This window comes from Muscardinus avellanarius, assembly GCF_963383645.1.
Source record: "Muscardinus avellanarius genome assembly, chromosome: 1".
Classification (NCBI taxonomy): domain Eukaryota; kingdom Metazoa; phylum Chordata; class Mammalia; order Rodentia; family Gliridae; genus Muscardinus; species Muscardinus avellanarius.
The window spans coordinates 201,856,929-201,869,781 of record NC_137786.1 but is presented as its reverse complement, the minus strand read 5'-3'; the positions used below and the strand labels follow the sequence as shown (position 1 = coordinate 201,869,781).

Sequence of the window (12,853 nt, the reverse complement as noted above, 5' to 3'; positions counted from 1 at the left end):
TTTTTTTTTTTCCTTTACTAGTAGTAGGGAAAAAATGGTCCACTATTGTAAGGATTTGCCAAGTCACCACTCTAGAGGCTAACTCCTCTGGAGATGTACAAGAAACGTAGTGACTCTAATAATCTTTATTTCTTGAGATTTCATGCTCTAAGTTTCATTTTGTTCTAAGTTTTTTAATGTTCTAAAATCTGCATTTTCAAATAACATATGTACTTATTCTAACAATAACTTTGGTTTATATTATAATTTATGATCAGCCTTGATAAAGGCATCTGATCAACTGAAATTGAAACATTAGAGATAATGGTTAGTTATTGTTGGAGTATTGGAAACCAAGTTACAACCTTCCCTGTAAAAGTTGTAATGCTAACAGATGAAGCATGTCTTTCTCTCCAGCCTTATTTTGAACCCAAACTGTTTCTATCATCTAATCCTAGAAAAGTCCCTATCCATAGAATAATAGTATCCACATTGCTTAAGTGAGTTGCCCAAGGTCACTCAGTGAGTCGTTGGTGAAGCCAGAAATAGAATTCAAGTCTCCTGACTCCCAATTCAGTTCTCTATCCTCGATATAGTTTTCTATGCTCTATACCCCTGCTGCCTCTCATGGGAAAAGAAGTTAATCTTCCAGCTATTAATAGCCACCAAATTGGTGGTAGCAGCACAGTGGAGAAAAGTAACTGTCTTTACACTGCAGCATTAGTATAAAAATATCTGGTAATGGAAAATTTGACAAATGTCATGTTAAAGGGAGTGGAAAATTATTTTAAGATCTAGATCTCATTTATCTAGTTCTCAGAAAAGTAAAATTCCTTAGTAGAAGAGGGATCATATTTTTCTTTCTGTTTTTAAATTGTATTTCCTAGAGGGTAATTGTCAACCTAGCTATTGCAGATCCTATTGTCAACTAATAAAATATGAATAATGTATGTACATATTGGTGATTGCAATATGAGTATTTTTAACTGTGTTGAAAATTCAGACTGCTTTATTAATACTTATTTTGTTTTCACTGTTATTTAAATTAATATTATGTAGTAAGACAAATATAATAGCAACTGGGAATTTTACATCATGATTTAAAACCATGGGCAGAAATAACACATTAGTTTCTTTCATGAGTGGTACACTCCAAGCAAAAGTACCTCATGTCAGGTACCATGAAGTCCACCAGTATGAAGTAGGTAGAGTAGAAAAATCTTAGTTACCAAATGTAAGAGAAACACTAGAGTCAAACTGTATGTAGTCAATTCATTATTTTAAACATTAATAAAAAGGCATTTGAAAAGCTGGGCATGATGGTGCACACTTGTAATCCCAGCATTCAGGAGGCTGAGACCAGAGGATCATAGTTCACAGACAGCCTCAACTACTTAGTGAGGCCCTCTACAACTTAGTGAGACCCTGTTTCAAAATAAAGGAAAAATAGGGCAGGGGGTGTGGCTTAGAGGCCAAATGCTCCTGGGTTCCATCCCCAAACCCACAAAAAAAAAGGGCATTTGAGAAATGTTTGTGCCCTTAAATATTTATTTAACTATATCTATTATTGTGGGAAAACACTCGGCAGTTCTAATAAAAAAAAATTGTTTCTTAATTATTTATTCCCTTACCAGATCTTTCTGGATGACATTTCTAGTAAAGGTTACTAAAGTGCATTTAATCTGGAAAATGACAGTCTGAATTATATTTTAATTTTAAGTGTAAGAAAAGTAGGATTTATAGAAGCTAGAAAATTCAAGGGAAAGAAAAGTTTAAAAATCTTAATTATTTGAGATCAGGTTAATGAGATGTGGTAAAATTTGAAATAAGAGAAAATGTGAAAGAGGGCAAAGTACTTTTCCTCAGAAAATGGGATACATTAACTAGATGGAGGAAGAACTTAACATATATGTTGGAGTAGATTTTTTTCAGATCTATGTATTGTGTGTGATATAGAAGACAAATCAACTAGAATGCTTAATTCGCTATATATCTGACATCATAGATATAGTTCTTTCATCAACATAAAATTTTTGTTTACTTTCATTCTATTAATTTGGACTAGAATTCTACTCAATTAAAACTGATATTTTACGCCGGGCGTGGTGGCGCACGCTTGTAATCCCCGCGCTTGGGAGGCAGAGACAGGAGGATCGCGCAGGTTCGAAGCCAGCTGCGCGCACTGGCTTAAGAGACCCTGTTTCCAAATAAAAAATGTAAAAATAGGTCTGGGAGTGTAGCCCAGAGGTAGCAGGGCTTCCAGGAACCCCAGTACCACCAAAAAAAAAAAAAAAAACTGATATTTTACAATAAGACAATCTGCTTACAAATGTTGAATACTTTTATTATCTTAAACACAAAAGCTGGAAATTGCTTGTGAATGTTGGAATTGTTTGGAAATGATGAGTCTATTACTGATTTTAAAAAACTGTTTAGGCAACATTATTGAACTTTTTAATTTTATTGAGCAGGTACATCTTCAAATGAATCTAATCTACTTAAAATTACTCCACAAAAAAGAACTCGCAGAAAACTACTGCCTTCTCCCTTAAAGGCAAAACAGAAACCTATTCTGTGTGAAAGTGTGCAGCTCAATGATTCTCTCAGCAAAGAACTTCAGCCTATTGTGTATACTCCAGAAGACTGTAGAAGAACTTATCAAAATCCATCTCCATTGGCCTTAATAAAACCATCATCACATACTACAAATTTTCAGACCATTACTTCAAATATAAATAGTGAAAACTCTCTGAAAATGATGTATGAAGTAAATATCCCTCTTAAGAGTAAAACAGAATATGGACAGGAGGATTTGGACTCTGCATTTACTATATGTGAAGACACCAGGAGCTTGAAGAATAAATTACCTGAACAAGAATCACTATCAAACAACAAAAATATTTTCCAAAGGTACAAAAGAAAAGAATGTGAATTTTTTGGCTTATTATACCCCTTAAACTATTAGCTTTCTATTCTTCATTGGCTCTATGATAGGTTCAATCCATAGATCAGGTATGTCATCTTGCTTATAAAATAGTCTTTCATTTACATTAAACCTGAATTATCTTTCTAAGTAATCAACTAACAATAAAGTATTAGTCCACTAACAATAAAGTCTTAAACATGATGTCTTATGTTGGTTGACCATTCTTAAGCTAGAAGGGACCTTAAGATATGTTTAGTTTGTTCTTTACATTTCAAAGTTATACAATAAAAGCCATCACTGGGAGATTACTGTATTTGCTATTATTCATTAATGTCTTCATCAAAGAAACAAATTCCTACTCAGCTTACTCTGAAGTAGTCATACTTGTAAGGTATGGTTGATTCCTTGTCATCTAAGCGAACATTCATCTACATAATCACACTCAATCTAAATATGGGAAGAAAAATACCTCCACCTCTCTACTGCGGAGAATGTAGAAGTTTCTTAGTAGTATAAATAAGTAAACTTTTATTGATATAGGGGAATATTTTCCTTTATATATTAATATCAAATAGTTTTCTGATAATGGAATTATATATCCCTTTTTTCTCTTAATATGAAACAACCTTTTTTTTGTTCATTAATATATAGGCTTGACCCTTCTTCATTCACAACTAAGAATTCTATGCCTGTTTTAAGCACAGTACCATCCTACATGGCAATGACTACTGCTGCCAAAAGGAAACAGAAATTAACAAGGTATGATTAAACATAAACTGATTCAGTCTTTATATAAGATCATCTTTATACTTTTATTTCCTACAGCTCTTTCTTATTTCTTATAATTAGACTGTCAACTGATATTTACGTATACTTGTGGTAAATTGCTCTGTATGAGGAGTTGGATTTATGTTATTGAAGGGAGATCTTGATGAGGCCTAAGTATTTCACTTGATATTTACATAAAGAATTCAGTCTTCTAGATTATTAAAAATAATTGAAAAGTCTTCCAGCTTTCAAAATGTCACTTAATTTTTCATTTCTGGTGGCAGTTTTTTACTCATTTGTTATTTGTCATTTTAAACATTACTGTATTTCTTTCATCCCAGAATTATTTTAGTAGATTTTGATATATGACTAAAATAAAGTGAGGAGTATTTCTGGCTATGACAGTATAGTTTATTTTTTAACAATTTTTTTTATTGAACATAAATAGTATACATTTAAACTATATTTGGTGCCCTCTCCCCCCCAACCCCATTTTCCCTTCCCCCCTCCCACCAATGGTTGACCAGGTTAACCATGTCATGTTCATAATTTTACGCATGTTCAGATGTAGACCCTCATTAATCAAGATCAGCCTTCCTCCTCTCCTATCTTTCCATTCAAGCTTTGCTGATATTTCCCCTCCATTATCTGGAGTCCCACTGGTATCCTCTGTGTTTCCTAGTATGACAGTGTAGTTTATGTCAAACCAAATTGAACCCATCAAAGGCAATTACAACTGCCTTAAAATTGTAAAAGTTAGATGAAGGACAACTAACAGCTGATTAAAGGCATTGGAGAACAACCAAGGGAACAAGGAAAAAGGACAAATATATATAAAGAGACAACTTTCCCCTGCCTCTTTATTCCATTTACTACTTAACCAAATCATAGCATAAAGCATAGAGGCCTCACAGAAAATGGAATCTTAGAATTATTAGCAGTCTCATTGAGTAGGAAAACAAAATCATTCATTGAAGTTTTTACCCTCAAAGTTTTTCAAGTTCTAAAAAGAGGCCAAAATACCAAGCTGGAAAGTAGCTGCTGCTAAAGTATTAAGCACTTTTGACATTCTTATGGAGCTGGGACATAATAATTGGAGTTCAGTGACCATAATAAAAAAGAGTGCCAATTAAGCACACTAAATTTTTTTAATTTGAAATCCTTGATTAGCTAGAAATAGAATAAATAGAAGTAGACTAGAAACAGACCAGTTCAATCTTTGGATCAAAATGATCTATCTCTACTTTGCCTGCTTACCAAAAGAAAATTTAACATCTCCAAAATACTATCCAGAGCCTCTACAGTTTTTTTTTTTTTTTTTAAATTGGTGCATTGTAGTCATACATCTTAATGGAGTACAAGATGGTAGAAACATACATTTACAAATCACCCAATTAGCTCTTACCCAGTTCCTACCCCATTCCCTCCCCCCTTCTTATGGTTGGCTTAGTGATTGACTTTGATATATTTGTGTACAGTTTTAATATATAATGTTTGCCATTTAAACACAAATAATAATAACTATATACCAGGAGATATAACCAAATGACTAAAAATCAAGAGAAAGGGAAAAATTAGAGAAAAAATGATGCAGAGATTGAGATTATTAGATAAGAATTTACGTTTTATATAATATTACATAAAAATTTCAACAAAGTAGATGAGGAAGAAAACTTGCCAAAGAACTGGATTTTCTTAAAATGAATGAAATAGATATTCTAGAACTTAAAAGATAGAATTTGCTGAAATCAGTAACTCAAAAACTCCACAACAAAAATTAGCTAGAAGGTAGATGAATAGAAAAATGTCCAAACTGATACATTGGTGGATAAAAGGGTGGAAAATATAGAAAAGAGTAAAGAGACATGTGGAATATCATTTAGAAGATCTGAGTATGTGTTTGAGTCTCAGAAAGAAACAGGAAAGAATGAGTAAAAACGTTATTTGAAGAGATGGGATGATAGCTAGTAATTTTCTAAAATTAACAAAATATTTAATTACAGATTTGTGAAATGCTGCAAACCACAAGCAGAAACAATACATATAATACATATCTAAATATAACTAAAACCCAAAGGTAGAATACTAAGTTATATGAAATGAAGTTCATTTTTTATATCCTAAAAATTGAGTACACTACAAAATATACTGAATAAATATAAAATGAATTTGATTGTTCTCTTTATGAGGAGAAAAGTGTTAAGATCTTAAAATAATTTTTTTTTAATTTCTTCTTTTCCACCATGGACACATTGTCTTTTGGGCTAAAGGAAATAAATTTATAAATAACATATTTATTCACATTTCATAGAGTATACTCTCATAAGTGAATTAAGAGTCATTGTCCTTCCAAAGCAAAATAGAGCAGACCCTTGCAATGTGTAAATTTAAAATTCATAGATGATTTTTCCCTAAATGTTTTTGATAATTTGTAACATTTAAAAATGTATACATCGGGCGGGGTAGTGCACACTTGTAATCCCAGCATTTGGGAGGCTGAGATAGTAGGATCATGGTTCACCGACAGCCTGAGCTACTTATGAGGTCCTTTGCAACTCAGTGAGACACTATTTCAAAATAAAGAATAAAAATTTGGGGATATAGCTCGAAGGTAGAATGTCCACCCCTTGGTTTCATCTCCAGTAATACACACAAAAATAAATAAATAAGTAAGTAAATAAATAAATAAATAGATACAACAGTCCTCCCTTTACCTGTGACTATACTTTCAGTAGCTTCACTTACCCATAGTCAACGAGTATATGAAAATATTAAATGGAAAATATCAGAAAATAACAACTTATAAGTTTCAGATTGCATACTATCTAGTACCATGATGAAATCTTGTGTTATCCCTCTCTGTTCCACTTTATGTATTAGCCTTTTATCCAGCATATCCAAACTGTATACACTTCCCTCCTGTTAGCCACTTAGTAGCTGCCTTGGTTATCTGATCAGCTGTCTTTTTATTGTATTTGTTCAAGTAACCCTAATTTAACTTATTTTACTTAACAGTTGTCTAGAAGTAAAAGAGTAGTGATGCTAGCAATTCAGATGTGCCAAATATAGTCTATAAATTGTTTCCTTTAAGCCAGGTGTGATGGTGCACACTTGTAATCCCTACACTTGGGAGGCAGAGACAGGAGGATTGTGCAGGTTCGAAGCCAGCCTCACTGGCCTGTTTCCAAATTTTAAAAAAAAAAGTATAAAATAGGTCTGGGAGTGTAGAAGGGTTTCCAGGAACCCCAGTACCACCAAAAAAAAAAAAAAATTGCTTCCTTTTTAAAGAAAAGGCGAAAGTATATCATAGGTACATAGGAAAGAGGCAGGGAATGCAAAAAAAAAAAAAAAAACCAGCATATATTGGGTATGATATAATCCATGATCTCCTGGCAGTCTTGAATCAATAGTCTGTAACTGAGGAGGGACTACTGTGCGCCTCTGAGGCACAAATTTGAACTGTTCAATTACTCTGGCTAATATACTGGAGTCAGTCACTTCATGCATAAGCATAACTACCATCACCTATTTCATCCACTTTATCATTAATTTCTATTGTATCAATTTTATCATTTATTCCATTAATTAACATTGACTTTTCTAGTTCTTTACCAGTAGCATGCTCTGTTCTATTTACTAAAATGTGACAGAGATATAGCAAAGAACAATCTTAAAATATAAACATACTCATTGTTACCAAGTCACATAATCTTTAAGAAATGTCCACATATGGTGAACTGTGTATTTAGAGTAGTTTTAGGTTAAATGACATCCACATGAGCAAGTAATATTGTGAAATAATATTACAGGACATGTAAAGAAAGTAACTTGATTTTTCATAGCCTATTAATTACTCTATTACATTCCCTCTGGTACCAATAATTAGATCCTGCCATTAACTAAGGTTAAAAGAGATTAATGCTAGAAATGTACATAATTACTTTTTTATCTTTTCTTTCCCCAATTAAAGCTACATGAGCTTTTGAGAGTAATAAACTGGTATTTTCCACTTAGCAGTTTATGTACATATTTATGTGTATATATGTTCTAATACATTTCATAAAAGAAAGAAATATCCATTTTTATTTCCCTAATTTATTTTACATCAGGCACTCTGAAAGAAATTAATAGAGTCCAGGATGCACTGTAATGTTCCAAAACCTAACAAATTGAATTTTTTTCTTACTACTTAAGTTGGTAATATTAGATTTTTTTAAGCTTAGATTTTTTTCTTACTACTTAAGTTGGTAATATTAGATTTTTTTAAGCTTAGTGTTTAATATCACTGGAACAGACCTTTTTGGCTAAATGAATCAGCCTAGCAAATATATACATATATATGTACTACATATATTAGTTTTTTTATAAAATATATTAATCAGTTTGGGGGATTTTACTTACTTTGTATTTATTTAGTTGTTTTTTCTTGTTCCCACAGTCTTCATATCCAAAATGGTCTTACATTCGCTATACATTATTTGTTTGCTTAAAAAGATATCTGGAAGCTGGGCATGGTGGCACATGCTTGTAACCCCAGCATGTGGAAGGACTAGACAGGAGGATTGCAGTTTGCAGACAGCCTCAGCTACTTAATGAGGCCCTTTGCAACTCAATGAGACTCTGTTTCAAAATAAAGAATAAAAAATAGGGCTGGGGTATAGCTCAGAGGTAGAATGCCCCTGGCTTCCATCCCCAGTACTGCATAAAAATTTAAGAAAATTTAAAAAAAATCTAGTGCTTCCAACTAGAAATAATTTCACCTGAAAGAGTATGAGATGTATTGCATTTTAATAGAACCATTCCACATATGTGGGAGAGAAGATAATTTTAAACTTTTATTAATAGTTAATGAAAGTGACAGCTCTGATATAAATTATAAAGGAAAACATCTTTTATCAAAAGTAACCAACAACATTGATCTTTATACTAGAAACAAAATCAAAACGAATGTTTAATATTCAAAACAGAATCATAGTAACTTAATTTATTTGGCACCACTTAGGAAAGAAAAAATTCTACAATTGAAATTGTTTACTTCTATAACACTAGTGTTTTATTGTAGCCATTTTGGTCAGGTATTGTTTGCATTTTTTAACAGAGTAGGTATAATCACCATGAGCAGTATAATCATTTCTTTTGAGAGCACTAGAAAATTGAGTTGTTTTTCTCTACATTCAGTGTGCTCAAAACCCTGGCAATTTTTTTTTATCATAAAAAATTGGCATTTCTGATTATTTTCATTGAGTATACAGCCAACCCATCTTCTCCCTGTTCTACATACACCCACACCAATTTACCACGATTGGAATTGCCAGAAGAGCAAGTTGTTACCATTGAAAGGAAAGCTCCCAACCAGATTGTTAGTTTGTAAAATGGTGTATTGTATCTTTATTAGCCCATATTTCCCCAAATTGAGCATATTTAAATCAGTATAGAAGGAGGGTCTTCAACCTCAACTGAACTTTCAGGACTACTTGTTACAATTAAATTCTCTTTAAGTCTATGAATGATTGCTCCCGCCCCATCCTCATTGTTTGTCCATTGTATAAGTCTTTTTCATTGCAAGGATTGTTTGTGCTTTGCTTTTTTGCATATTCTATTACATAAGACTATAGTATGTGTTTAATAATACGGCAACTCAGATTGAGTTAGAATTTGGCCCATTAACAATGTCAAATTTGTTAGATTTTTGAAGATGGAACAAATGAAAATAGGTCATTTTTTTGTTTCTATAATTATAATCCATTACAGTCTTTAATTTTATCTTAATCTAACATATTTTGATTTTAAAATAATCTGTTGTTTACATTCTTCTAATTAGTTTTCTTCAAATTGGTAAAAATAGAGCTTAATTTTTCACCCCTTTTGACAATGTACTACTTATCTCTATACTTTAAATAGCAGTGCTCACTTATATTTTAGCAAAATGCCTTGTAAATATTTGACTACAGAAGTGTTATATACACCTACAGTCGTAATATCCAACTTAAAAAACATTAAAATCACACATGACTACATTTCTATATACACCAAAAAGGTATTGCGTGCCTCTAATTACTTCTCTGTGACATTGCAACTTAGTATTTCCATGTTTGATTTCATTTTATTTATCATTGTTTTATGTAGAACATAAATTAGAACTTAATAAAAACATATGCTTAAATAAAATAAAAACTTTTCTTCTCAAGTTCAACATCAAGTTCTCTAAGTGCTGAAGAAAATCATGGATTTGCCAAACGCATTAAACGAGATACTTCAAATGATAAGCTTTCACAAGAAAACAGACCAACACTAGGTATGTTTCTACTCTTAATTTACTATTTAATGACATGATTGACATACATATAGTACTTTCATCTTTAATGGTGTTTTCATTAAAATCTCCTTTTATTCTTTTATTTGGTACTGGGGATTAAACCCAGAGACATTTTGTTTCCAATGTATACCTTCAGCCCTTGTTTGTGTGTCTTGTTTTTTGAAATGAGGTATCACTAAATTGCTGAGGCTAAAATCCTCCTGACTCAGCCTACCAATGACTGGGATTAGAGGTATGCACCACTGTGCCTGGCTTGAAATTTTCTTTCATGTACTACTTATCACATTATGTGGTATAGAACATATTATGAACTCATGTATTACAGATAAGAAAACTTAAGATACAATGTAAAGCACTTATACAATATCACACTGATTTTTGTTTCTTTAGTACTAGGGATTGAACCCAGAGGCATTCTACCCCCATATTATACCCCCAGCCCGATTTTATATTTTATTTGTAAACAGGGTCTCACTAAATTGCAGAGGGCTTCACTAAGTTGCTGAGCTTACTTCAAACCTGCCATCCTCCTGTCTCAGCCTCCCGAGTATTAATAAGTGTATCTTTTAATAACATATTAAGTGGAAGTTTTAGTGTTTTTGTAGTTTGGGAGGTTTTGTTTGGTTGGTTTCAATTTTTGGTGCTGGGGGTGAACTTGGGGTATTCTACCTCAGCTAGATTCCCAGTCCTATGTTACTTTTTATTTTGAAACCAGGTCTTGGTAAGTTACAGAGACTAGCCTTGAATCTGTGTCCTCCTGTTTCAGTCTCCCAAGTACCGGGATAAGGCCATATCAACACACCCACCTAATTAAATACATTTTTGTTTTTCTGATCTGCCTTTTTTGTTTGTTTGGTTTTTGTTTTTGTTTTTTGGTGGTACTGCGGGTGAAACCCAGGGGCTTTCTACCACCGGACTATACTCCCAGACCTATTTTATAATTTTTATTTGGAAACAGGGTCTCACTAAGTTGCTGAGAGCCTCATTCAATAGATGAGGCTGGCTTTGAACCTGTGCGATCCTCCTGTCTCGGCCTCCCAAGCATGGGGATTACAAGCGTGCACCACCACTCCCAGCAACTAAATACATTTTATAAATGAAATATATCACCTTGAAATTTGTCTCTTAGTCTATTCACTCTTAATAATTTAACCTCTGTCGCTTTTGTAGTTACTGTACAGATTCCAGTTTGTATCTAGTTATAATCAAATTGTAATTCACTTTGACAAGTTGAAAAAGATACTAATGAAGAGGTTACATTCTCTCAACTACATATGGTAGTGGAATGAGTCTGTGGTAAAGAAAGCCCTTCTGTTGAACTAAACATATCATGCCAACCAGTTTCTAGATCATGATGTCCAGATCTCTGTCTGACACTGCAATTCCTAAGACTTTTTTCAAAAAGTATTTACTTACTGAGCATTCACCTGGTGCTAGGTCCTGTAATGAAAACAAAGATAAAAAAAGACCCAATTTGGTTTCTTCCCTAAAGAAACTTATAGCACTTGGAGTTTAAAGGAGTCTTATGAAATAATGTTTCTATGACTATCATGAAAACTTACTTTTTTCTGTTACTCTAACTAGAGTAATATAAAATTTCTCAGAACCTTAGACAAACTATATTGTTAAATGCTTACTTCTGTTGTAACAACATTTTGTTAAGTATAGAATCATTGTGAAGCATGATGCAGAACCAGAATAGTGGAGATAGATGAATAGATAGATAGATAGATAGATAGATAGATAGATAGATAGATAGATAGATAGATAGATATTGGCATTAAAAAAGGGGAGCTGAAATTAAAAAGGGGGAGCTGAAGAATCTGGATCAGACTATTAAGAAGTACTACATGCAAAATGCAAAAATATAGAAATTTTAAAACTATGGAAATAATCAAAGAACAAAACAATTGATTATATAAGAAAGAAAGGGAACAAATGCTTATAAATAAAGTATTTCATCAGTGAGAAAGTGAATGTTAGTTTGTTCACTGACATCAGTTGATATAAGTTAAATTAATGGCATCCTTTTATTTTTTTTCTAGGGTACAAAAGAAACATCTATAAAACAAATTCAAGCATGAGTAGAAAATTTGGAAGAAATATTTCAAAAGGAAACTTAAGATAAGTTGCTTCAAAATTAAGAGAAATGGATTGATCAAAAATCCTTTTAAAAGTGTTTCCCAGCATCCTTTCAGAAATGTATGTGAAATCTTCGAAAGAAGACCATCTAACTAGTTGTTTACCCAAATATCTTCATCAAACAAAAAAGTGAAAGTTTTTGCTTTCTTATATTGTGTTTTAAGTAAATATGAAATTTCAACAGAAAGAGTAGATTTTAAGTTTCTAAAGTATTTTTTTACTTTTTAAAATTTCTAAATAAGTATGGTGACAGTTTAGTTCTAATATGCTACAAGTTGATTAAGACTTTTTAGAAAACAATAGTGAGTTAAATTGCCCTTATTGTTTTTTGAAAATAAGAAAAACTTTGAAAGTAATAAGATTATGGTCCAAAATGTATTTCATCTTCTATTATGTCTTCATGCATTATTTTATGCATTCATCTAAAATACTTTGATGTACAAATGTAGATATATATGTGCTAATAAAGTTGTAAATATTATTTAAATGGCTGTCATGAATTAAATATTTGGTTTTGTTGGTACTTGATATAATAAAGATGTAGATTTTAAGCTGTTTACTTTTCCTATTGCATTACTACCCTTTATATATTCTAAGTCATGGATTCCCAAAATGGTGGGGAAGGTACACTGGAACAAAATACAGGTACATAAAACAATAGAAATTTGTTTCTGCCTCTTTCTATTATTTGCTTTGAAATGGTAGATTCTCAGGACTATGCA

At 32.2% G+C, this 12,853-nt stretch overlaps 1 protein-coding gene across 1 annotated transcript in view; it reads left to right on the top strand.

Moving 5' to 3' along the window:
• Positions 1-12,117, top strand: part of KIF18A (kinesin family member 18A) — a gene marked incomplete at both ends in the record, with an annotated part of 60,321 nt that extends 48,204 nt beyond the window's left edge. The window contains 4 exons of the mRNA XM_080718055.1: positions 2,451-2,889; positions 3,557-3,664; positions 9,862-9,968; positions 12,035-12,117. Of these exons, the coding sequence (XP_080574181.1) occupies positions 2,451-2,889; positions 3,557-3,664; positions 9,862-9,968; positions 12,035-12,117 (737 nt within the window). The remainder of the gene's footprint in view (positions 1-2,450; positions 2,890-3,556; positions 3,665-9,861; positions 9,969-12,034) is intronic.
• Between the last annotated feature and the right edge of the window lie 736 nt (positions 12,118-12,853).